The sequence below is a fragment of the Urocitellus parryii genome, chromosome 2, assembly GCF_045843805.1.
Source record: "Urocitellus parryii isolate mUroPar1 chromosome 2, mUroPar1.hap1, whole genome shotgun sequence".
In the NCBI taxonomy this organism is placed as follows: Eukaryota; Metazoa; Chordata; class Mammalia; order Rodentia; family Sciuridae; genus Urocitellus; species Urocitellus parryii.
Window position 1 is genome coordinate 169,133,880 of NC_135532.1, and position 26,336 is coordinate 169,160,215.

Sequence of the window (26,336 nt, forward strand, 5' to 3'; positions counted from 1 at the left end):
AAATGTGACTATAAACTAGTAGCACTAAGGACATACTTGTAGTGATGAGCAGTTCTACTGTCTGGGTTGTAGTGTTTCAATGGTGTCTTTACATATGTGACAAAACTGCACAGAACTACACATACACATATTCAAATAAGTGCACATAAAATTGGTGAAGTCTGAAGAAGACCTGTAAATGGTACCAATGTCAATTTCCTAGTTTTGATATTGTACTATAGTTATGTAAGTTTGCTATCTTCAGAGGAAACTGGGTAAAGAGTACACAAGAGCTCTCTGTACTAGTTTTGCAACTTTCTATAAATCTATTATTATTTCAAAATTAAAAGTTAAAAGAAAGTGAAATGAAAGGGTCAAATGCAGGGATCATCATACCTGAGCTGATGCAGCTCATGTTGCCAGGAGAGGTTTTCCTGCCTGAGTTCTTCTTGCATAATCTGGAATGTTTTTGTCTTATCTTGATAGTCCTGAAGTTGAGCCTTCAGTGGACGTAATTCAATGATCTCTTGATTAATCTGTAAGTACTGCTGCTGTAGATTCTTCAATTCCTTCAGCTTTAACCAAAAGGAAAGTTAAAGGATGACTCATCACATCTCATTCACCAAGCTAAGTCATCAGTAGCTCTCCCACTAGTCAAGTCAGACATGGCAACAGACTACCAGCACCGGATACATCACCCACTAAAACATAACACTACAGCAAGAGTCTCTAAAATGGTGAAACACACACACAGCCATGCTGTTGGAAATCACCCATGGACAGCCATCAAGGCTGGAGATCATTTCAGCAACTTCCTCTCCATACCCACCCTGCTCCCAGGATTCTAAGTTGATTCCAGAGTTATAACTCTGACATGGGATAGACTGAAGGAACCTACCACTTCACTGTGGGTGGTTACACCCTAGAACAAGAAGCGTAAAGACTGATTGGTTTTCCATATAGTCATGTGTCCTGGGTTAGGCTTCCAAACTTTCTTACATAGACATCAATTTGAACTTGATTAGCTAATGTTAAGAAGGTGGTGCAGTCCAGTGGTTAAGAGCACTTAGGCTCTGCAGTTGCCTGACCTACTATTTCTTGGATGTGTGACTATACAAATGCTCCTCATACCCTCTAAGTCGTAATTTCCCTCATCTGTTAAATGGAGATATAGTACTTTTTTCATTAGGATATGAGCATCCAGTGAAAAAATTAACACACTTCACATGTAAAGTTAGTGATGATGATGATGATGACGATGAAGGACTTGGTTTTATATTCCAGGTGTATTTTCAAACTCTTTATCCCCCAATACTCATTAAGTCTTTTTCTCTCTCTCTTTTTTTTTTTATTGGTTGTTCAAAACATTACAAAGCTCATGACATATCATCTTTCATACATTTGATTCAAGTCTCATTAAGTCTTGATAGAAATAATGTTAGGACATCTGGGCAAAGACAAGAACCTAGACACACACTTCTTTCACCTTCTCAGAAATGTGATTAGCATTACAATACAGGCATTTAAAAAATTTTTTAAAGCATACAACACAAGAACAAAAGACATCAGAAAAGTCAGCAGCAACACATTTTGGAAGCTGAAAAGCAGATGAATAAGTGGTAACTGACTTAGATCTGAGAAAGCTGAATCTTAAGCTGGCAGTAAGAAAAGCCAAGAACCAATACAACTTACTCTGCAGAATCTTCAAAGGCTCAGGAATTAACAGCACCAGGTACTTCTGGAAAAAAATGGTGATGGGAGTCGGAGGAAGGTGGTAGCTGAGATAAGGAGGATTAGATGAAAGCTGCTTAAGAAACAATTTCATCTCTAGATCCCCTCCTCAGTACCACTTTGTGTTGCTCTAATTGACAAAACTGAGCTTTATTCTCTGGAGAAGATAAAGGAAGTATCTCTGGACCATGGAACATCAGGCAAGTGGCAAGTAAGAAAACTATTCCAAAACAAGAATAATTAAATATATGTTTTATGAATGCTTATAGCCTTATCTCCAGCTCAGCTCAGAGAGTGCTTGTTTACTTCCATATAGAAAATGAGAAGCTCCCTCTCAAAAATCTGAGGTTGCCAGATACCAACTTGGGGAACTAACACAAATAGGCTCAACAAGATCACCCACACAATGAAACTCACAGGTGGTAAGCTCTACCTATAAGCTTTTTAGCCCCATACCCATACACATGAAAACCAAAGTTTAACCTTCACCTAAGGAATGGCTAACATTAAGGGATTAAGAAATCTACCACAAGTTAATTTGGAAGAGATAAGAGGGGGAAAAATGTAATGTACTGAAAGATTTAAGAGAGAATATTGAAGAGACATTGAGTAGAAATTAAAAATTATAAAGAAAAGCTCATTATAACAATGAGCTTTTGTTTTGCCAAACAAAACAAAAGCAACAAGCCAACCTATCACCATTATCACTGGAGAGATATAAGTTAGAAAATCTATGAGACAAAGACAAAAATTCCTTAGAAATTAAGAACATATTGGTAAAAGTGAAAATTCAATCCTGAGGCCAAGTGATAAAGATGAAAAACATCTTCCCAAAGTATAGCCAAATGACTGAGTTGGTTGATAAAGGAAAACAAACCCACCAAATCATGTCATCATAAAAGTTCATAACAGGGGATAGAGTAATAAGGGAAAGGAGAGAAAAAGGGATAAAGAGGAGTGGGAGGGAGGAAACAGATCACACACAAAAGGCCGGGAATTTGAATAGCTTTAAACTTGTAAACCATAGGCAACCAACCAGCCTCTTCATGATTCTGAAGGGATATTATTGTCAATCTAGAATTCTATACTCACCCAAACTATCAATCAGGTATGGGAGAAGAAAAAACATTTTCAATAAATTTACCACCCATGTATCTTTTCTTAGGGAGACACAGAATTATTTCACAAAAGCAATGACACAAAACCAAGAAGAAATAGGATGTAAGAAACAGGAGATTTCAACAAGTGAATCACTTTGATAAGTACAAAGAAAACTAAGAAACAAGAAAAACAAAAACACAGTTAATGCTAGGAAAGACAGATGATGAGGAAAATATAAATAATGCATCTCAATTCTAATAGCATTTTTAGTCATAAAAATACTGAATTGATTTAACAGAAATTAAAATTAAATTACAATAAGAAAATAGATAAGGGGTTGTACATTGAAAAATGTGCACACATACTTTGAAAACAGAGGGAATAAAGAAAGTTAAAACTTGTTAGTGTGAAGAAAGTCGACAGTTAATGCAACAAATGAAAAGTCAAAGTGCAATATAAGCACAATATTTAGACACTGAGGAAATACCAAAGAAATATGCTTAAAGGCTGAAAGCATATTGCCTCAGGAGAAGAAATGAGATTGGAGGTGCTACTCTTAGCTTTTCCCACCAAACAACTATAGAACGTAAGAGAACTTAGAAAAATTAAATATGTCCATGTGTAACTTTATTTTTAAATAAAATATTTAAAAATATTTGCTTTGATTTAAAGCAAAAATATATTACTTATACATTCCATTCACTCCTCCAGTCTAGCTGGAGGAGTTTCAATGTTATCCTCAGAATAGATCAAATCATCAGAAAGCTGTGTGTCTATAAAACACCTTGTTATATTTATTAAAGAGAAGTAAAGGTTGTTTCACAACTATACAGTGTTCTCTTTATAGGAAAACATTACATATTTCTTCAATATTTAAAGAGTAACTAATTATCTAGAGCAGGTAAATTTTCTTTCTTCCTTTCTCCTAAAATAGGGACACTGAAATTTAAGCATATGGCTTTGAGTCTATCTTTCTCATCACTGCCAGAAAGCTCAGAGCCAATTAACAGCCCATCTTTCTAACAAAGGTTATAGGGCATTGTGACTTCTTGGGGCACTGACCCAAGTTGAGTGGATTTAATCCTGGTTTAATCTTTCACCGTCCTATATTTTCTCTTCCTTCTCAATACCTTTTATCTTTAAAAAACCTGTTTATATCTTTCTATGCTTCCTCATGACATTTTTAGAATGAGGTGAACAGAGATAAATAGATACGGGCACCTCCAAAGATGACTAAATGCATCATCAGAATATGGGAAAGTCTTAAGGAAGTGTGGATAGTTATGAAAACTGTAGAATCTTTCAAAGTAGTTATAAGTGTCCCAGTAGAATTCCTGGGGCTAATTTCTCACCATTTGAACCTTCAGATTACATTGGGAAAACATCCCCCGATGACTAATAAATAAATGAAGGAACCAAAGTAACTCAAACTTCTCTGAATCCTAAATCATCTCTGGGTGGTCCTGATATTGAGTGTGAGCAAAGGGGATAAACTGCTGACCTATGCTGAATGTTTAACACTGATTCAAATGAGATATCCTGGGCTGGGGGTGTAGCTCAGTAGCATAATGTGCACTTAGCATGCATGAGGCCCCAGGTTTACTCGCCAGCACCCCACCACCACCAAAAATCCATATTTATTCCACATATAGTGATTGAGAATCTTCCAAATTAGATATTTGAAAAAGAAGAGTTGATGGATAGTTAGTTAATACATTCTGAAAGTGTACAGCAAGTCCTCCAGACTGCAGCTGACCATGTATGAAGTGTCACTAAGTCAGACTATCAAGGCCTTTATGTAATTTATAAACCTACCTGGGCTTTATGATTCTCTCATGGCAGATATAAAGGTGTCCAAGTTCTCAAAACTTTCCCTAACTTCCCTAAATAAGAGTTTATACAACAGAGAAAACAATGGTGTTTTCAGTAAGAAGTACAAATATAGAAGATGACTATTAATTGTTGATTATCCTCTATTTGGTTAGCCCCATGCTAAATACCATAAGATGTACAAACATGTATAAGACTGACATTTTCAAGAGTTTGCAATCTAGTTGAATAAATAATAGTATATATAAATTAAACACACATCATACATACACACAAAAATCAAGGCAATGAAGGACAAATAATAAGAAAACTACTAGGAAGGTACAAAGGAAGTAACAATCAAGCAATTGAGAAATGTAAGCAGAGAATTTGAGCTCTAGATGACTTTTAAATAATGGAAAGTACTTACCCAGAAAAGGAAAGAAATTAGGATAATTTGGCTGAGAGGATGATAATATGGGTAAGTAGGAAGTATCAGATATAATCACTATATACGGAGAAGGTCAGTTTAGCTGGGATGAATAGTATGAGCAGGGAAGGGAAGGGAAGATGGAAAGAAAGATATAGACCAATTATAAGGTCTTAAATGCCAGACTCAGGTGTTTGAATCCAAAACCTATTCTAGAGATAGTATAACTTTTAAAGGTTTTTAAAAAGGCGAAAGATTTATACGATCTGAAGAGAAACCAGAGTATTTTTTAAAGGTTTTTGAGTAGGGTATTAATAAGACAGTAGAGTTTCAGAAATTTATCCAGGAATGGTAATTTCCTTGTGCTACATTTATAACTTACATTATAACCTAGAGTTGTGACAAACCAAAACCAAAATGATTACAATAGTTTAAGGGTAAGATCGAGAAGCTTATCCTAGAATAACAAAGATGGAAAGAAAAGATATTTGGGGGCACATTCTGAATAAAGCAATGATAGACCTTGATAGTTCAATGAAATAAAATCATAGACAGCTGTTAAGTCTAAGAGAACAGAAGAATATTACTTTGACTTATAGAGACAAGGAAATAACTATTTTTTAAACTGGCTTATCAATATCCAGCAAACAAAAATATGGAACAGGCATCAAGAGATAAAGTTTAGCACTTAGTATTTACAATAGATAAGACTAGTAAAGTGATTCACTGAATGAAACAGTTAATTCAGAATCTATCCTAACAGCTCCAGGAAAAATGTTATGACTTAGAAGATAATCAACACGGGCACAGCTTGGAGGTATATACTAGTGTCTTGGTGAAGAGGAGCTTTTGCATTTGTGTTCTGAAAGGAATATAAAACGCCAAGTTCCTAGGACAAAGCCAGCTGAGTGTTTTCAAAATACAAACAAGAAAAACTGTGTTGATGTCAAAGCCAGAACTGAAAAAGGGTGCTTTGTCCAAATTATAAAAGAGAAAAGGTTATTTATAAAAATTGGATATTAAGTATAAAAGGAATGAACACAATACCTACAAAGAAAAAAAAATTGCCTAAGACTACAGTTAGGGTAAACCATCTGAAATTTTCACTAGGGCCAATTTAAAAACTAGAATTTTCAGATTCTGGGCATGGATCACATTTGAAAATGGAAAATCTGAACTTTTAATAAGCTCAATGTATTTCCTGTTTGGCCTATTTTCCTGGAAGCACATGGCCTTAATCAAGTTAACAGACTGTCATGAAACTGAAGATAGGAATGCCACAAAGTAGAATCCCCTGACAACCTCGCTTGCTTCTGATGATTCCAGATTTTTGCCTCTGAATCTTGATGACCTAGAACTTTTCAGGAAACACACACGCACGCACGCGCGCATGCATACATGCACACCTGGATAAACTCTTGGCTTTTAAGAAAAGGATCAAAATTTCAATAAATTGTCCTTGGCTTTGTCACTGAAAACAGCTGAGTATTAAGAGAAAATGGCTAATGGTTCAGCATATAAATAATCCTTCACTAAAAAAAAATCCTTAAACTAAATTTCCTATATTTGACTTTTTTTCTTAATGAATTTGGGTTGGTTTATTTTCTTTTTATACTAGGGATTGAACCAATAGGTACTTTACTAGTAAGCTACATCCCCAGCCCTTTTTAAAAGAATTTTTGTGACAGGGTCTCACTAAATTGCTGAGGCTCTCCTAAAATTTGAAATCCTCTTGCTTCAGGTTCTCAAGTCACTGGAATTATAAGACCTGCTCTACCAAGCCTGGCTGGTTTACATTTTGGGGAGGAGCTGAGTCCTTTCTACCTTAAATGTTACCAGATGATCTATACTGCTAAATGTCACTATAAGATGACACTAAGTGATCCCTATTCTTTCAATTAAACTAGGACAAATTCTGGAAACATTTGTGTTTCTGCATGTATATATGAAATATGTAAAACAACTCTGATCTCATGGTCCTTTTAAAACCAGTGGAGAATTTTGTGCAAAGAAAAATTTTGATTTTTTTAAAAAAGGCAATGGAAATAGTATAATATTTTTGCATTTCTCTAAGACCAAACAGAACATGTGGAACATATAACACTGTCTTTTGAGTGTCTAGATAATACATATATGTTTATCCTTTCCTATAGAAAGAAAAATAGGGCCTGGGGTTGTGGCTCAGTGGTAGAGTACTTGCCTAGCAGGTATGAGGCACTGGGTTTGATTCTCAGCACTGCATATAAATAAATAAATAAAAAGATCCATCAACAATCAAGAAAATTAAAAAAAAAAGAAATAAAAATCAATTTAAAGAAAGGTTCAGAAACTCTCAGAACTGAAAGAGGGAACTAGATACTCACTAGTCGGTCTCTGTCATTTTGGAGTGAAGACATTGCTTTTTTCAAACTTTGTACTTCAGCGGGGCTGGAGACAGGATGGGCTGCAGACTTCTGCTTCCCATCCTCTGACTTTCGGAATTTCTCCAGCTCATTCCACAGGTGATCTCTCTCATTCTGTAGACTGGCCATAGCCTTGGAAAAGGACTGCACCTGGTTGTAAGAATCTTCTAGTTGTGAGGATAATTGAAGCAGTTGTTCATCTTTGGATATGAGCTGTTGGTTAAGTTTCTCAAGGCGAGACAAGCCATTCTCCTCAGTTCTGTTCAAGTGAAAGCCTGTTTGAGAAAGAAGCGCTTCGTTCTCTCTGTGTAGGAGGCCCATTTGTTCTCTTAGTTGGGCCACCTCCTTCAGGCTGGCATCATATTTCCTTTTCAGTTCATCAAGCTCCTCGTTGGCATGATCTCTACTATCTTGCAAGGAATTCATAGACCTTCCAAAAGACTGAATTTGTGCTGTGAGATCTTTATTTTCTTTGGTGACCATGAGTAATTTCTGTTCCATCTCCATCAGATCTCTTGCTAACTCTGCCACCCTCTCTTCTGCTGTTTCAGTTTCATTTCGCATTATCCCCGCATCATGATGAAGGTGCTTTAATTCCTTTTTCAGTTTATCTTCAATTTCGCCTACCTTCCTGGTAGCTTCCTTTTGAACACGAACCAATTCCTCTTCCAATTCTGTAATTCTCTTCTGAGAGGAGGAAAGTATTGCACTTAACCTCTGAACCTCCTCCTCTTTTACTTTTAATTGGGTGTGGTACATACCTAAAGTACCTTCTTCTTGCAAGGTTGTCACTTGCCTATTTAGTTGGGATATGGATACTTTCAAGCTTTCAATCTCTTTAGATAAACTTTGTTTCTCCTCTTGGAGGGCAGCAGAGGACCTCTGCAGACCATCCTTTGCTTTCTCGGACTCCTTTAGCTTTTCTTCTAACTTAGCACACTCATTTTTCAGCTCCTTATTTTGCTGAAGTTGAACTTCAAGGAGTTGCTTTTGCTGAGAATCTTTTATTGATATCACCTGGTTCAGGTCTTCCCTATACTGGATCAGTTCTGCATCCAGCTTGGCATTCTCAGAATTGAGATCATCCATATGACTTCTTAAGCCTCGAATTTCTTCCTTAAGCTTATTATTCTCAGCAGCAGCTTCCTGGATGAGTTGGTCTTTTTCCAAGATTATAGAGAGATGTCGCTCTTCCAGCTGTTGATAGTCACTTACTATGCGGTCTCGGTCATTCTGAAGTGAAGACATGGATTTAACAAAGGAATCCAATTGAGCTTTCTGCTGAATGTTTTCCTTTTTGATGGTTTTCAATGTTTCCATAAGCTGATTGGTTTTGTCAACAGCTTTTTTGTTTTCTTCTTCTAAGACGATATTCTCCTCTTCCTCTTGGGACAGCAGGTTTTCCAGTTCTTTAATTTCTTTATCATGCTGCTGATGCAATTCAGCAATAGCTATTTGGACTGCCTCTTCCTTGCCAGAAAGCAGGCTTTCAATCTTCTGTTCCTTCATATTTATTTCTTCATGCAGCCTGCTGGTCAGTTCTTGAGAGGCCTGGAGATCAGTTTCTACTTGTTCATACTTGAACTTACAATTTTGGATATCAGCTTCTTGTTGCTTTATGATCCCTTCCAGAGTTTCTTTATGTTCCTTACATTTTTCTAAAGAGTTATTTAAATCAGTTGACTGGTCTCTGAGAATCTTAAGCTCTGATTCCAACTTAGTTAATTCATTCTGAGAATTGTGGTATAGGTGGCGAGTCTCTTCAAGCTGTGACAGAAGTTCTTTGTTTTCCCCCTGTAGAGCCTCACAGACCTTCTGTTGATGCTGAACCTCTGTCTGGGCCTTGGATTCCCAAATCTGCTTGTCATGTTCAAGCCTTAAAAAAAAAGAGGGGGGCTGTCATTAACTAAAGAGTTCAAGAAATATTGTACCTAAGGAATAAATACTGCAATGCAACTTGTACTCAACAAATCTACAAATGAATCCATATTCATAAATGACAGTGTTAAACTTTTTAATGAGATATTATCTGTATGCTTGTCTGCTCAATGTAGTAAACATATTATCAACCTAAGGATTCATAGATTTAAATCATAAACTCCAAAATATATTGCTTCTTTTAGTGATATGGTTTTGGACACTGAGAAAAGTAACATTTTCTCCCTGTATTTTTTTTCTATTTTGCTCCAGACAAGTTAATATTTGGTCTTTTTAATGAATAATTTTGGTATAAGAGGTGGAAAACAGAAGGATTCTATTAGAAGAGTACAAATGGTGGGGAACATTGTTATTTCTTGAGCCTGAAAAATGATATCATAAATTTGGAGGTTGAGGAAATTAATTCTTTTTTTTTTTAAAGAGAGAGTGAGTGATAGAGGGAGAGAGAGAGAGAGAGAATTTTTTTAATATTTATTTTTTAGTTATCGGCGGACACAACAACTTTGTTTGTATGTGGTGCTGAGAATCGAACCCGGGCCGCATGCATGCCAGACGAGCGCGCTACCTCTTGAGCCACATCCCCAGCCCCGGAAATTAATTCTAATAGGCATATAAATTGATGTGGACTATGAGGAAGAGAAAAGAAAATAATATGGGAGTCAACTGTGGTACAAATCCAGAGAAGGTTACTTTGGTAGTCAAGAAATCCAGAAATGGAAATAAAAAGAATGAGAAACCCAAGAGACCTCTCATTAGAGAGGAAGAAAAGATGAATGTTTTCATGTTGTAGTAAGAAGCTACTACAAACATACAAAAGTCAGAAGTGACAGAGAATGTATCTTCAAAGGGAATTTAACAAGTAATTCCATAATCCTAAAGGGAATAGGAATAATCTAGAGACTTTCTTTGCCCTCAATTACCTCAGAAAGAAAAAAAAAATATTAAGCATTTACCTGGAAATGTTGATCTTCAATTCCTCCATATGGATGGACATCTGTCTGAGCTGGTCTCTTAGAACACTGCAGTTTTCCTCTTTGAGTCTAATTTCTTCTTCCTTGGTTTGAATGGCATCAACAAACTTCCTCTCCCATTTCTTGGCTTCATCTATCACCCTGTCCCGATCATCCTGGAGGGAAGACATACTCTTAGTGAAGGCTGCGAGCTGGGCCACAGTACTGTCCAAGTTCTCCTGCAGTTGCTTCAGTTCCTTGTCTTTCTTGTTCAAAGTCATCTGAATCTCTCCAAGAGTCTCTTCCAAGTGAACTTTTTCTCTATGTAAATTATCCAGTTTCTCTTGCATATTCTTCTTCTCTTTCAAGTGTTTCTCTTCGGCCTGCTCCAGTCTTCGCTCAAGATCTTCATCCTTTTGTTTCATTTGGCTTTTCACTGATTCCTTATTTGACTGAAGTTCTTTTTTCAGCTTGAGATTGTCTGCTAGGACTCTTGCTGCTTCACTTTGTGTGTCATCCAGTAGCACTTTGAAGCTAGCTAATTCTGCTTGTGCCTTTTGGCGGTGTTCAACTGCTTGTGCTAAATTTTCTTTGGTTATTTCCAAATCCTTTTGAGATTCAGTCTGAACAAATTCTAGAGCCTTAACAGTTCTCTCCAGAGCACTAATCTTCTCCTGATACCGGATGCAGTCTTTCTGCAGCTGCTTTAGTTCTTGTTGTTTTCCTTTCAACAGCTCCTGAAGTTCCTTTGCATGGCTTTTATTGCTAGGTCCTTTCTGAGCACTTTGTATTTTCTCTAAATATTCCTTTCGTATTTCTGATTCTACCTTCGTTTTCTCCTTGACCAACTGTTGTTTTTCCTCTTCCAGTTCACTCACACACCTTTTAAGGTTCTGCATTTCAGATTCTAGTTGCTCATTTTTTATTTGGGCATCCGTAACATCCTGATAGTAATTCCCAATGCTTCCGTTAAGTTCTGCCAATTGATTCATGAGCCTCTCTTCTAAGTCATCTTTCTCTTCTTCTGCTGTCTCCTTTAGTTTGGTAACTCTGGAGAGTTCTTCTTGGATTTGCTGGTTTAACAGGTTTATTTTGGTTACTTCTTCCTGAAGCAGTTTTAGTTCGCTATCCTTTGCTGATATTTGACTCAGTAAGGCATTTTTCTCATCTTCCAGAGACTGACTAAGTTCTTTGCCTTTCTGTTTTTCTTCCTCTAATTCAGCAATTCTTTCTTTAAACTGATCAAGTTGCTGTAGGTAGTTATTAATTTCATCATGGGAACTAAAATTCTCACCAATGTCCGGTTTGGCACTGTGCTCTGATAGAACAGCTTCGGCGCCTTCAGGCTCTGTGCTCATACTTGGAGAGTCTTGCCCTTGATCCTCACCTGGTACAGGCTGTGTTGGCCCTTCAATGATATCCTGTTGGTTTTCTGGTTTTTCAGTGGCCTCAAGGCTAGCTTGTTTAGATACATTATCTTCTACCTGATGTTTTAAATCTTGAACCTCTACACTTAAACTGTCTTTCTCAGCCATTAAAGCCTCAAACTCCTTTGAAAGGGTATTATACTCTGTTTTGACCCTTTCTAGTTCCTCCTTCATGTTGGAATTAGAAGCAAGAAGTGCTTCCATGCATTCTTTTGCTGTATCTCCTGCAGGGTGCGCTTCTGCTCGAAGCCGGTCATTCTCTTCTTCTAGTTCTATGATTTTCAGTTGTTTAGATTTAGCAAACTTTCTCATTTTTTCCTTCATTCCCTCCATTTCTTGTTCAGCTTCTTGCAACTGCTTTTCTATCTCTTTCTTGTTGGCTTCTAAGCTTCTCAATTTGCCATACAGTTCTTGCTTTTCGTGCCTCACGGTTTCCACTACATGCTGAATCCTTTCTGCTTCATTACTAACATTCTCATAGGACTGCAGAAGAATCTCATACTCTTTCTGTAATTCTTTGTGTTTCTCTTGCCATTCTGTGCTTTCTGCAATCTTAGAGCACTTCAGAGATTCAATTTCCTTCGCTAAGTTTTCCTTGTCTTCAGTAAGACCCTCTAGAGCTAGTTTCAGACTTTCACAAGAGCCACTGAGATTTTGATTTTCTAGTAAGGATCTATCCATTTCTGTAATGAGTCTGTCTCTTTCTTCCTGAAGAACAGCTAACTTTCCTAAGAGTGTATCTTTTTCTTTATTTTGAGCAGAAAGTTGGCTTTCCACATCTGTCAAAGACTTGGTGAGGCGTTCGATGCTATCTCTGGCCAAAGACAACTCTTCTTGGAGACTTTTGTTTTCTTTGAGTGCTTCTTTTCGGGAAATAAGTGCAGCTTGCAGTTTCCTTTGTATTAGTTGCTTTGTTTTATTTTCTTCTACAATGTCTTCTGATTTCTGCTTCATTTCACAAATGTCCACCTGTAACTGCTTTAACCTTCCTTCATGCTCTTTGGCTTGCATTTCCAACTGTGTATGCAGAGCCTTAATTAAGTCCTCCTGTTCTATCATTTCTGTCTGTACTTTAGTAAGGTTTTTTTCTTTCTCGCTCAGTTGTCCAGAAAGGTGGCTAACCTCTTCTTCCTTTTGGCTTATGAGATTTTGGAGTTCATCTAGTTTGGGCTGTAATGCTCTCAGGTGTTCTAGGCCAGCAATTTCTAGTTGACTGCTTTCCAATTTCAGCCTCAGGGTTTCTGTGTGGGCTTCAGTTTCATGGGATGCTTCCTTCAGACTCTGGATTTCTAAACCCTGTTTGTTTATTTGCTCTTTTAACTGAAATACTTCTTCTGACTTTTTAGTAAGCTCACTTGTTGTAGAACTTACTTTCAATTTTAACTCTTCTTTCTCAGCTTCTATTTCTTTCAGAGAGGCCTTAATTTGGGCAATAGAAGTATGGCCTTGTAGAGTATTTGCATCTTCGTGTTGAGAAAGCAAGTGTGGGCACAAGTCAGACTCTAAAGTAGCTTGAGTGGGATGCTGTTCTGTGGCTTTGAATAAACCTTGAGCAGGATAGTGCAGTTCCTGCTGGTCAGTGCCTGGAAGTTTTCTGTCTATGGACTCCCTTAGTTGAATTTGGAGCTGCCTTAGCTGGTCTTCAATGTCCTCATTTTCCTTGCTTTGCTTATCAAACTGTTCTTGCAAGTGATTATAGTCATCTTTCTGTTGCTTTAGCTCCTCCCTAAGTTGTCTTTCCTTCTCCTGTGCCTTTTTAAGAATTGCCTTACGTGAGGTTAAGGCTTCCTGGAGCTTCTTTCGAAGTTGCTCCTTTTCTTTTTCAAGTTCCAGTATCTTTTCTTCCAGTTCAGGTTTCCAATGTTCTCCACTACCTGCGGCAGGTGGACTGCTCACCACTGTTTCTTTTACAGGTGTGGTACAACCTCCATCACCAGCATCCTTGGCCCCTGTGGTTAACTTCTGGATAACTGCTTGATTTTCAATAATTTCTGCTTGGAGCAAATCTATTTGGTTTGCTTTATCTTGCAAGTTTTGATTCATCTGTTGGACTACAGCCTGTAATTGTGCTTCTGCTGCCATCTTTTCTTCCAAATCCTTCCTTACATGCTGTAGTTCCATTTCTTTTTCAGAAATTGTCTGTTTCAAATAAATTTCTATTTCTTGGCATTTAGAAGTCACACATTTTTCTGAGTCTTCTTTGTTCTCCTTGTCTTCTTCCATTTCCCTTCTCTCACTCTCATTGAGTGGAATCTCTTTCCTAGATTCATCTCTCACTTTGGCCAATTCCTCTTCTAATGTACTGACTCTTTGTAGAAGTTCCTTTCTGTTAATAAGAGCTGCCTGTAGCTTTCTCTTCCTCTGCTCACTTTCCTTCTTTAGGCGGTCTAATTCATGCTGTAGTTCTTCTTTATTTATTAGCCCTGCTGGGCTTGATTCATCATAATTATGTTTAAGGCCAGAAATAACTTCATTATCTTCTTCAACTTGTTCTTTTTTTGCTTCTTCGGCTCTGGATAATAAATTCAGCTGTTCTTTGAGAGTCTTAATTTCAACTCCAAGAGAAAACTTCTCTTCATTCAGCTGAACCATTTTCTCTGTCATGCTGAAGCTGATTTCTGTCACTTGCTGATCCTTCTCTTCAATGGTTTGCTGGAGGGTTTCCACATCTCTCTTTTTCTCCAGTAAGAGTTGATCCATTTTTGCTATTTCAAGTTCCTTTTGTGACAGAGCCTGTGACAGTTCTTCCATCTTACTGGAGATGCCCCTCACACGTTCTGCCCCCTCAAGCACCTCACTTTCCTTCTTCTGCAGCTGGCTTTGCAAGCTTTTCATCAGTGTACTCTGCTCAGAAAACTGAAGCTGTACATCATCCAGTTCTTTCTGTAAAGCTTCAATTTTCACATCTTTAGATTTGGCTTCTATGTTAAGACTATGGATCTGTTCGATGAACAGGTTGTGCTGAGTTGTCTGACTTTCATAGTCAAGTCGTCTTTGTTTTTCTGCTTCTTCAAGGTTGGTTTCCAGTTGTTTCACCTGAGCCCTCAGCTCTGCTAAGACATTAAGCTCCTTTACCTGAGTAAGAAGTTGGTCTCTTTCTTCAGACAAAGCAGTGAGTGCACTGCTGGTGTCTTCAGCATTCTTTTTAAACTCCTCAATCAGTTGGGTTAGGCTGCTGATTTCCTGAGCTTTCTCATCTAAATTTTTCTCGTAGATTTCTTCTGCTTTATGAAAGCTTGTCTCCATCTCCAAAATTTGACTTTTTAGCCTTTCTATCTCATCGTGGTGACACTGACCCACATCTGGCACAGCAGAAGGGGATTTATCAGCATCACCCTGCTCTGATGATGATTTAATTTCTATTCCAGTGTCATTTAAAGATATTTCCTCAGATGTTGTATTTTGAAGTTCAGGGCTCGCCTCTTCTTCTTTTTCAACTACTGGAACACTGCTCTCTTCATCTAGCACTAAGGGAAAATCTTGTGCTGTATTTTCAAGACATACTTGCGTTCTAACTGGAGGTATTCCCTCACCCTCCATCTGTTGCACTTCTTTCTGGTCAGGGATCTCATGGTCCTCCTCAGCCCTTTTGCCCTGGAGCTGAGATTTAAGAAATGCAATTTCCTCTTGAGCTTCTTTCATTTCCAACAATAAAACTGATAATTCTTTATGGTTCTGAGAAAATGTGTTCTCTAGAACATCTTGTCCACTTTCCTCGGTAGAAGAGCTGCTCTTCTTGGATATGGTAATATCAACCATGCTGATCTATTAAAAATAAAACAAAACAAAAAAAGAAAGATTAGGAAAGAGCAGGCCTTAATCAAATGTTTTAAAATATTTTTTAAAATAGCATAAGTAAAAAGTAATATTTGGTGTATTTTTCAAAGCCTAAAACTTTTTGATCCCAACTACCTTTGTATCATAAAACTGCTAAATTTTTTATAAACCAGTTTGTATCTCCAATTGAATGAATAGGGGAATTCTGTCAATCCCATACTGAGGTTGAGATCTAGTCATAAGACCTAAGGAAACTTGGAATTCACTTTCTAGATATTACTTTTTTGGAAAACTTTTTTCTTTAGATTAAAACTCCTAATTAGTTTACCCATGAACTGCTTAAAAATAAAAAGGGAAATAGAAATAAGTTAAATCTTCATTTCATCCCATATCACAGAGGAAGTTATGGGATTCCTTTTCCTTAATTAGTCACTGAAGTAAGGAAAATGCAAATATTAGATAAAATTCCTATTAACTGACAGGTAGATTTTTAAACAAGTAGATTCAGATAAACTGCCAGAATCAAATCATCAAAAAACAGCTTGGGCATGAAATTATGGACTTATTGGGCAAATAACCAAATTATATAAACATTACTGTGTTAGGCTGTTCAATCCATAAATATTATCTCTAAAATTATTTTGTTGAGAAAGAAAAATGAGTGAATCTCAAGACAGATTTAATCAGCATTTTATTAAAAGGACTTCGGTGCAGGGCACACAATAAAATCTCCACCTCTGCCAATAACAACATTTTTCCCTTCAGGAAAAGTATGCCAACTTTATGGGAAAATAAACATAAAAAAATAAAGCACGTAACTATTGAATAATGCAATGGCCAACAAGCTCTGCAGCCCAACTGGCGGGGTTTACATCTTAGCTCTGCCACTTATTAACAGTAGCTGGCAAACACTAAGTACTCAATGAATATTAGCTATCATCTTGACATCATTCTCAGTTACTGAGTAAGAAAAAGAGATTCAATCTTCTGAATTATTCATCAATTTAAGAAAAGTTATATCATAATTTTTTCATGAACACTATTTTAATAATTTAAAATTTATTTTTTGCTTTCTTCATTACCTATATCAGACTTAAATTTCTAGAGATCAAAACTGAACACAGTTATTTAGCACAGGGGAAAAGTTTCTCTAAATCAACAGAATGATATTAAGCAGTCATATATTTCTTATAATAATTTTCAGGTTATAAAAAGCTCCATTTTCCAAAGGCGCCCTGCCAACTGGGGGAAGGATGGGGAACCTAAGAGATTTTATTTAATCTCCACTGAGAAACTTTTCTGAGATTGACAAAGAAAAAGCAATGGCTACTGTAGTTGTATTGCTTTAGGACAAAGAATTCCAAATCTTCTCATGTACATGAGTACATGAGAAATTCTAACCATTGTGAATCTCTGAAATAGACCTCACCACATGTAATTCTCTGTTGACACTACAAAGATTTGAAGCTACCTCCTCTTAACTTAGTTCTTATTCTGGTTATACTAAGAATGTACCACTTACCTCATGGACTTCACTATCTGCCTCCTCAGTTTTATTCTGAGTCTTCAGAAGAGTAATCTGAGAAGACAGTTTTTCTGCAAGTCACAAAATAAAATCTTTAGAAAATATATGGAGTGTTTGAGAAAACAGAGACACAATCACATTTGAGATGCATGAAATGATGAAATAGATTAAGAAGAAAAATAAAATAGTTCTGGGGAGATGAATAACTTGCTTTATTAAAATAAAGAAGAAACAAAAGAATGAGATAAGACAGAGAATAGAGCTAGGTGATGATAATGAGCCTGCATGAAGCATACTAAGTAGTGGAAGGCTTAAAAGAAGGAGGGCACCAAGACATGGGAGATGAAGCAGTTATTTCTATAGCATAATCTGGAGCTCTAAGGCAATACATTTGCCTTAATTTATCCATAATTCTATTGTGTTCAAATATATGTTTTGTATTAATTATAATGTCCTCAGTATTCTTTTTTATATATTCATCAAGACTTTAAATTTTTGCACTAAATGGAAGCTATCCAGTCTCCTGAACAGTCAAATGAGGAAACAAAGAAATAACATGATGTGAAGAGGTTAAATGGCTAGTTTACAGAGAGCTGGGATCAGAATATAGGTATTAGCAATGTGTACATCTTAACAAAAGTAGTAATACCTTGGAAAAGAAAAATATTGTGCACTGATATTAATAACTTATTAATAATAAGCATACTTTTTACACAACATCCAAATGTTTTAACATTTGGGTGCTCATCCTTTGACTCCGCTTATTCTCCAATCTTCTCTTGTACTGCCCCTTTTTTGTTCACTATACTTCAAAAACACTGGCCTTCTTTCTGTCTGCAAAATGTCAAGTTCATTCACACCTCAGGACATTTGCACAGCTTTTTCTTTTCTGCTCAAAATGTTCTTTGCTTAGCCTCTTTGCATGGCTGACCCCTTTAATCATTAGGTTTCAAGTCCCCAGAAAGGCTGACCCTGACCTCTCTAATTCTGCCTTGTCCCAGGATGCTTGCAGTGTCCGGTTTCATTTTTATTCTAATACTTATTACTCTCTGAAATGGTCTCAAACACATTTCCAACCTGTCTCCTCCTTTAATACGTTCACAGCTATATCCTTAGCAACTAGAATAGTTCCTGGCACACAGGAAAGGTACCACAGACATTGGCTATATGAAAGAAGGCAAGAATATTTATGAAGCAAATGAACCTACAGTATATTCAGACACTTTACAAGATTATTTAAGTGGGGGGTACAATGATAGAATTGGCAGTACAAAAGTGAATTGAATATAACATGACACATAAAGCAAAGATAACCTATGAGAGCAGACACAAAAGCCACTACCCAATGCCTTAAGGCTAATGATCCCTTCAGGAAAGAGAATGGAACTCACACCATACCTCCAAACCATGTGGAAGCCACATGAGCAGGGTAGGGACTGTTAGCAAAACTGTAAAATAAGCATCATGATTAAGGTCTCAAAGAAGTACTTTGAGTGGGTTAAATAAGTGAGCTGAACATGTGGCTTTCTTTGCTTATGGTGGGAATAGGTTAATCAGGAAGCATAATCTTCAGTTTAGGGCTAAGTGGAAAATACAAAATGGCTATATTGAATATATTGACTCTAGAGTTTAATAAGTTTTACAAACTTTACTTGGTATTCATTCTTACTCCTAAAACATAAAGCTTAGTAGTCAGTTAATCTAGGATAAATTAGATCAGCAAAGCATTAATATTTATATGCTACTAATCCCATAAGGTCCTTGTGAAGCAGTCAAGTGGAAGAAGATATGTCTTCATTCTTACTGTTCACATAAAGTTCAATATAATAAAGTGCTAACAAGTCAGTACAACCCAAGAAAACTATTCAGCAGCCACTGTTTGCCAGATACTCTACTAGTTCTTGGTAAAGAAAAGATTTTGTAAAAATTTAAGAATTGCCTCTTCCCTTAAAGAGCTCATAATTTATACTTTGAAGAGCTTATAATGTAATAAAAAAGACATGCATATAAATAGATAATTCTAATACAACATTAAAAGTATGCAAAGATGTTACGGAAGCATAAAAATACATTTAACCCAGGAAAAGGGCTAAATTGCTGAAAAACAATGCTCTGGGTGAGACTGAAGTTAACCAGATAAAGAAAGGGGTCAGATTCTAAGCAAAGTATGCCAGGAGCAAAAATCAGAATGGAGTATATCTTTAAACTTTTATTTATAATGATTTTTGTTAACTTATTCCACAAATTTATTACTAAGAATGTCCTTCCTTTCCTCATTTTCCCTATTTAAAAATTCATTATCTTATTAAGGTTCTGTTCATTCATATACCCTAGAAGATATCCTGACTATTTCCAAATGAATTTAAATTATATAGAAATTCTATAGTATTTATGGCTCATAGTGCAAACTGTTTTGTGCAATCACTGGTTCTATGCTCTAATTATCAGTGTGTATTAATTTTATCTTTGAAAACTATCAGCTGTGCTAAAATCTTTACTATCATAGAATCAGAAAATCTACATGTTACACATGTATAGTAGTAAGAATAGAGGCACATGAGAGATAAGAAGAGAGAATTATGTTTTTTTATTTAATACATACCATTCTCAGCTTTCAGCTCCTCCAGCTCTATAGAACTAAGGAGCAAGGCTCCCTTTTCATTCTCTAGTTCTACCACTCTCTTCTGCAAAGAGGCAATAGTCTCCTCAGTGACTGCCTAAATTGTGGAAAGACAACAAGTTAATGATTCTCCAATAAAAAACATTTACACTAATGCCCAGCTAACCTCCAGCATTTTTGTCTTCTAAAAATTCTCCAACCATGGCAATATTTTAAAAATAGCATCTACTTCTCTGCCTAGGTAATCTTTGAAAGAATGTTTCTCTACCTGAAGATAGAGAAATAAAATATTTCACACCAACTTTCAGTTCATTGGTTTTCTGAATGTAAGACTGAAGCCTGAATTACAAAGATAGAAATCTCAAGTTTATTGCGTAGAAAGAACATTTTTAGGTTTGTGAGTAATAGTGTAAGAGTAGATTAACGTCACCAAGCAACAAGTCCTCTCTCCTAGAGAAGAACGAACATGAAGAAGGAAACCTCAAAAAGGAAACAGAGGGAAAAGGAACATATGCTTCTTAAGAAAGGAAGAAGAATTTTCATTCCTTTTTGGGTTTTTTTTGTTTTTCATACACAATAAAATTCTCCTGTGCTTAATTTATGAATCCAGAATGTTAGGTTTTCCTAATGACAAGCAAATAACTAATTATGCTACATCTTTAGCTTTATATCTCTCTAAGGGGGTTATTCTATGCATTTTTTCACAGAATTGTGAAATTTTTAAGCCATAAGAGTTTTTATGGCATACCTGACTCCAAACGTTCATTTGATGACTAAAAAATAGCAAGAAATGAGCTTAGAGTTTTTTTTTATGGCTTTAACACAGAAGTTCCCAGTTTGTGTTATATAAGGCATGTAAAACTTTAATAGAATAGCCATGGGTATTTATGGCTTGAAGGATAAGAAGAAATATTTTGTTGCAGACACAACTGCTAGAATATATTTTTGGCACATCAGGGAAATTGGACAGAAGAAAAAGTCTATTTTCAAGAAGGAGCTCTAAATTCTATGTACAAATTTAGTTCAAATTTCTGACTGAACAATGAACAGTGTATTTTCAGGACTGACTCAAAGCATTCAGTTAAGGCAAAAAAACTAAACTGAGTTTTTAGTGGCTTTTTATCACAGGTCAGAGCTTGTAATTTGATTCCAGGTTGCTGAATGATAAAAAAAATAATCAAAAATCTTCAGAATTTTATAAATAGCAGAATAGACTCTTAAGAACAAAACTGCAAAACATGAAAAAATTGACAAAACTAAAAGCTGGTTCTTTGAAAAAATAAATAAAATTGACAGACCCTTAGCCATGCTAACGAAGAGAAGAAGAGAGAGAACCCAAATTACTAGCATACGGGATGAAAAAGGCAATATCACAACAGACACTTCAGAAATACAGAAGATAATCAGAAATTACTTTGAATCCTTATACTCCAATAAAATAGAAGATACTGAAGGCATAGATAAATTCCTTGAGTCCTATGATCTGCCCAGATTGAGCCAGGAGGATATAGACAACCTAAACAGACCAATAACAATAGAGGAAATAGAAGAAACCATCAAAAGACTACCAACTAAGAAAAGCCCAGGACCGGATGGGTATACAGCAGAGTTTTACAAAACCTTTAAAGAGGAACTAACACCAATACTTTTCAAGCTATTTCAGGAAATAGAAAAAGAGGGAGAACTTCCAAATTCATTCTACGAGGCCAACATCACCCTGATTCCGAAACCAGACAAAGACACTTCAAAGAAGGAAAACTACAGACCAATATCTCTAATGAACCTTGACGCAAAAATCCTCAATAAAATTCTGGCGAATCGGATTCAAATACATATCAAAAAAATTATACATCATGATCAAGTAGGATTCATCCCTGGGATGCAAGGCTGGTTTAATATACGGAAATCAATAAATGTTATTCACCACATCAATAGACTTAAAAATAAGAACCATATGATCATCTCAATAGATGCAGAAAAAGCATTCGACAAAGTACAGCATCCCTTTATGTTCAAAACGCTAGAAAAATTAGGGATAACAGGATCATACCTCAACATTGTAAAAGCAATCTATGATAAGCCACAGGCCAGCATCATTCTGAATGGAGAAAAATTGAAGGCATTCCCTCTAAGATCTGGTACAAGACAGGGATGCCCTCTCTCACCACTTCTGTTCAACATAGTCCTCGAAACACTGGCTAGAGCAATTAGACAGACAAAAGAAATTAAAGGCATAAAAATAGGAAAAGAAGAACTTAAATTATCACTATTTGCAGATGATATGATTCTATACCTAGCAGACCCAAAAGGGTCTACAAAGAAGCTATTAGAGCTAATAAATGAATTCAGCAAAGTGGCAGGATATAAGATCAACACGCATAAATCAAAGGCATTCCTGTATATCAGCGACAAATCCTCTGAAACGGAAATGAGGACAACTACTCCATTCACAATATCCCCCCAAAAAATAAAATACTTGGGAATCAACCTAACAAAAGAGGTGAAAGATTTATACAATGAAAATTACAGAACCCTAAAGAAAGACATAGAAGAAGACCTTAGAAGATGGAAAAATATACCCTGCTCATGGATAGGCAGAACTAACATCATCAAAATGGCGATATTACCAAAAGTTCTCTATAAGTTCAATGCAATGCCAATCAAAATCCCAACAGCATATCTTGTAGAAATAGATAAAAGAATCATGAAATTCATATGGAATAATAAAAGACCCAGAATAGCAAAAACAATACTAAGCAGGAAGTGTGAATCAGGTGGTATAGCGATTCCAGATCTCAAACTATACTACAGAGCAATAGTAACAAAAACAGCATGGTACTGGTACCAAAACAGGCGGGTGGACCAATGGTACAGAATAGAGGACACAGTAACCAATCCACAAAACTACAACTATCTTATATTTGATAAAGGGGCTAAAAGCATGCAATGGAGGAAGGATAGCATCTTCAACAAATGGTGCTGGGAAAACTGGAAATCCATTTGCACCAAAATGAATCTGAATCCCTATCTCTCGCCGTGCACAAAAGTTAACTCAAAATGGATCAAGGAGCTTGATATTAAATCAGAGACACGGCATCTGATAGAAGAAAAAGTTGGTTATGATCTACACGCTGTGGGATCGGGCTCCAAATTCCTCAATAGGACACCCATAGCGCTAGAGTTAACAAATAGAATCAACAAATGGGACTTACTCAAACTAAAAAGTTTTTTCTCAGCAAAAGAAACAATAAGAGAGATAAACAGGGAGCCTACATCCTGGGAACAAATCTTTACTCCACACACTTCAGATAGAGCCCTAATAACCAGAATATACAAAGAACTCAAAAAATTAGACAATAAGATAACAAATAACCCAATCAATAAATGGGCCAAGGACCTGAACAGACACTTCTCAGAGGAGGACATACAATCAATCAACAAGTACATGAAAAAATGCTCACCATCGCTAGCAGTCAGAGAAATGCAAATCAAAACTACCCTAAGATACCATCTCACTCCAGTAAGTCTGGCAGCCATTAGGAAGTCAAACAACAATAAGTGCTGGAGAGGATGCGGGGAAAAGGGCACTCTTGTTCATTGCTGGTGGGACTGCAAATTGGTGCAGCCAATTTGGAAAGCAGTATGGAGATTTCTCGGAAAGCTGGGAATGGAACCACCATTTGACCCAGCTATTCCCCTTCTCGGTCTATTCCCTAAAGCCCTAACAAGAGCATGCTACAGGGACACTGCTACATCGATGTTCATAGCAGCTCAATTCACGATAGCAAGACTGTGGAACCAGCCTAGATGCCCTTCAATAGATGAATGGATAAAAAAAATGTGGCATTTATATACAATGGAGTATTATTCTGCATTAAAAAATGACAAAATCATAGAATTTGGAGGGAAATGGATGGCATTAGAGCAGATTATGCTAAGTGAAGCTAGTCAATCTTTAAAAAACAAATACCAAATGACTCCTTTGATATAAGGGGAGTTAACAAGGACAGGGTAGGGACGAAGAGCTTGAGAAGAATATTTACATTAAACAGGGATGAGAGGTGGGAGGGAAAGGGAGTGAGAAGGGAAATTGCATGGAAATGGAAGGCGATCCTCAGGGTTATACAAAATGTCATATAAGAGGAAAGGAGGGGTAAGACAAGATAATACAAATGGAAGAAATGATTTACAGTAAAAGGGGTAGAGAGAGAAAAGGGGAGGGGGGAGGGGAGGGAAGGGGAGGGGAGGGGGGATAGTAGAGAATAGGACAGACAGCAGAATACATCAGACACTAGAAAGGCAATATGTCAATCAATGGAAGGGTAACTGATGTGATACAGCAATTTGTATACGGGGTAAAAGGGGGAGTTCATAATCCACTTGAATCAAACCGTGTAATATGATGTATTAAGAACTATGTAATGTTATGAATGACCAATAAAAAAAAAAAAAAGAAAAAAAAAAAAAAAAAGAAAAAGAAACCTGAGCAACTTCTCAAATATGAAGACACCCAATATCACTAATCATCAGGAAAATGAAAATTAAGGTAGCAATGAGATCCCACCTCCTAAAGAATCCATCCATGCCTCAAATACTGTAGCACCCAACAGCTGCAAATCTGATACCTTTGTATAAAATTTTTTAAAACTACCAAGATGTCCCTGAAATGCTTCAAATATACTTATTATAGTTTCTTTGAAAAACAATGGATATGTACTATATAGCATTGGTGCCTGGCTTCAAAAAACTGTAGCCCTGTCTTGGTCTGTCTAAGAAACTATACTTCTTTACATGATATTGACAATAATATATGCCCTTCTTGAAAAAAAAAAAAAAAAAAAACTGCAAAACATATCCAGGATTCTATATAAAATCACTCATCAAAACAACCAACAACAACAACAAAAAAGGAAAATGTGACTCATTCTCAAGAAAAAACAATCAACAAAGGCTAAACACAAAATAATGTAGACTTAGTAGTTATCAAATAAGGATTTTAAAGAAGCTACACTTAGGGCATAAATTAATATATTCATATTGGGGCTGGGGTTGTGGCTCAGTGGTAGAGTGCTTGCCTAGCGTGTATGAAGCACTGGGTTCGATTCTCAGCATCACATACAAATAAATAAAATAAAGGTCCAACAACAAGTAAAAAATATTTTTTAAAAATTAATATGCTCATATTGAATGAAAAGATTTGAAATCTTTAGTTTGGACAAAGAAACTATACAAACAATTTGAAATTCTAGAACTACAACAACAAACCAAACCAGAATACCTGAAATTAAAAATTCAATGGATAGATTTAATGGTAGAAGAAAGATGGCAGAAGAAATCTTGGTAAACCTGAAGACAGAGCAACAGAAATTATCAATTCTAATATTAAAAAAAATGAACACAACCTTAGAGACATGTGGGACAATATTAACAGATTCAACATAACTGTAAATAGAATGCCAGAAGAGAAGGAGGAAAAAATGATCAGGAAAAAAAAAAAACATTTCAAGAAATCACTAAAATTTTCCCAAACACAAGGTTACATGAAACAAACTCAAGAAAAAGCAAGAATATCACAAAGAAAACTACAACTAAGTACATCACAGACAAGAATAAAGACAAAAGTCTTAAAATATCAATGGAAAAATGATATTTTCCATACAGAGGAACAACAATTTGAATGTCTATGATCAATTGTTGGAGGGGGAAAAAGTAGGTCAGAAGACAGTGGTATTCTTTAATGTCCTGAGAGAAAAACAGTCAATAGAGAATTATTCTGTAACAAATATCATTCAAGAATAAATGCAAAATAAACACATTTTTACATAAGAGAAAACTAAGATAATTTTATTATTAACAACCTGACTGCAAGGACATTGTAGGCTATTCTAGAGGCCAAAGAAAAATTATATGAAATGGACATAAAAAAACTATCTCCAGAAAATGGCTGTAGTTCACAGAATATCAGATAGGAGATCTACAGGGGGCTCCAAAAAGTATTCAGCATAAGAGAGGGAAAAGCGTTGCAAATGATAAATATGTGGATAAGTATTAAAGATAATATTTTTCTTTTAATATTTAAATGTTAAACTTGAGTGCTGGGGCTTATAGCTTTTAATATAATATATACAGAAACTAAAAATAGGGTAAAAGTTTCTACATTTTAAGTGAAGAGGTACAGAGTATTGGGTCTAAGGCTGGAAGGCTAAGAATCTATATCATACTTTCTAGAAAAACAACTTCAAAATTCTTTTGTAAAAAGATATAGCTAAAAATCCAATAGAAGGTTTTTGCTTCCACTGAAGCAAAACCTGAAATAGTTTACCCTTCCATCTGAAACAACCAAAACAATACAGGGTGAAATAATGAAACAAAAGCTTTTAAAATACTGGAACAGTGATCCTTTAGAGGCTAGAACCCTACAAACTTAATGCCATAAACGAGTTTCCAGGCTATCTGCTCCAAAAAGGGGGAAGCCAGGCAGAGCCTGTGAGGTGACACAGCCACAATGATTAAAACTTCAAGCCCAAAGATTCAAAAGGCTCAATGAATCCCAAGAACAGGAAGTATGACTAAAACTATGCTAAAGCACAACTCAAGTACTCAAAACCAGTGATAAAATCTTACAGCAGCCAGGGGAAAAGAGGGAG

The 26,336-nt window shown here is 36.2% G+C and overlaps 1 protein-coding gene across 4 annotated transcripts in view; it reads right to left on the reverse strand.

Moving 5' to 3' along the window:
- Window positions 1-26,336, reverse strand: part of Golgb1 (golgin B1) — a 68,347-nt gene that overhangs the window by 11,161 nt on the left and 30,850 nt on the right. For all 4 annotated transcript variants that reach the window (XM_077795348.1, XM_077795346.1, XM_077795347.1 and 1 more), the window contains exons 11-15: window positions 19,672-19,786; window positions 17,067-17,140; window positions 10,344-15,532; window positions 7,414-9,328; window positions 376-554 (exon numbers count right to left, since the gene is read on the reverse strand). In XM_077795348.1, the coding sequence (XP_077651474.1) occupies window positions 376-554; window positions 7,414-9,328; window positions 10,344-15,532; window positions 17,067-17,140; window positions 19,672-19,786 (7,472 nt within the window). The remainder of the gene's footprint in view (window positions 1-375; window positions 555-7,413; window positions 9,329-10,343; window positions 15,533-17,066; window positions 17,141-19,671; window positions 19,787-26,336) is intronic.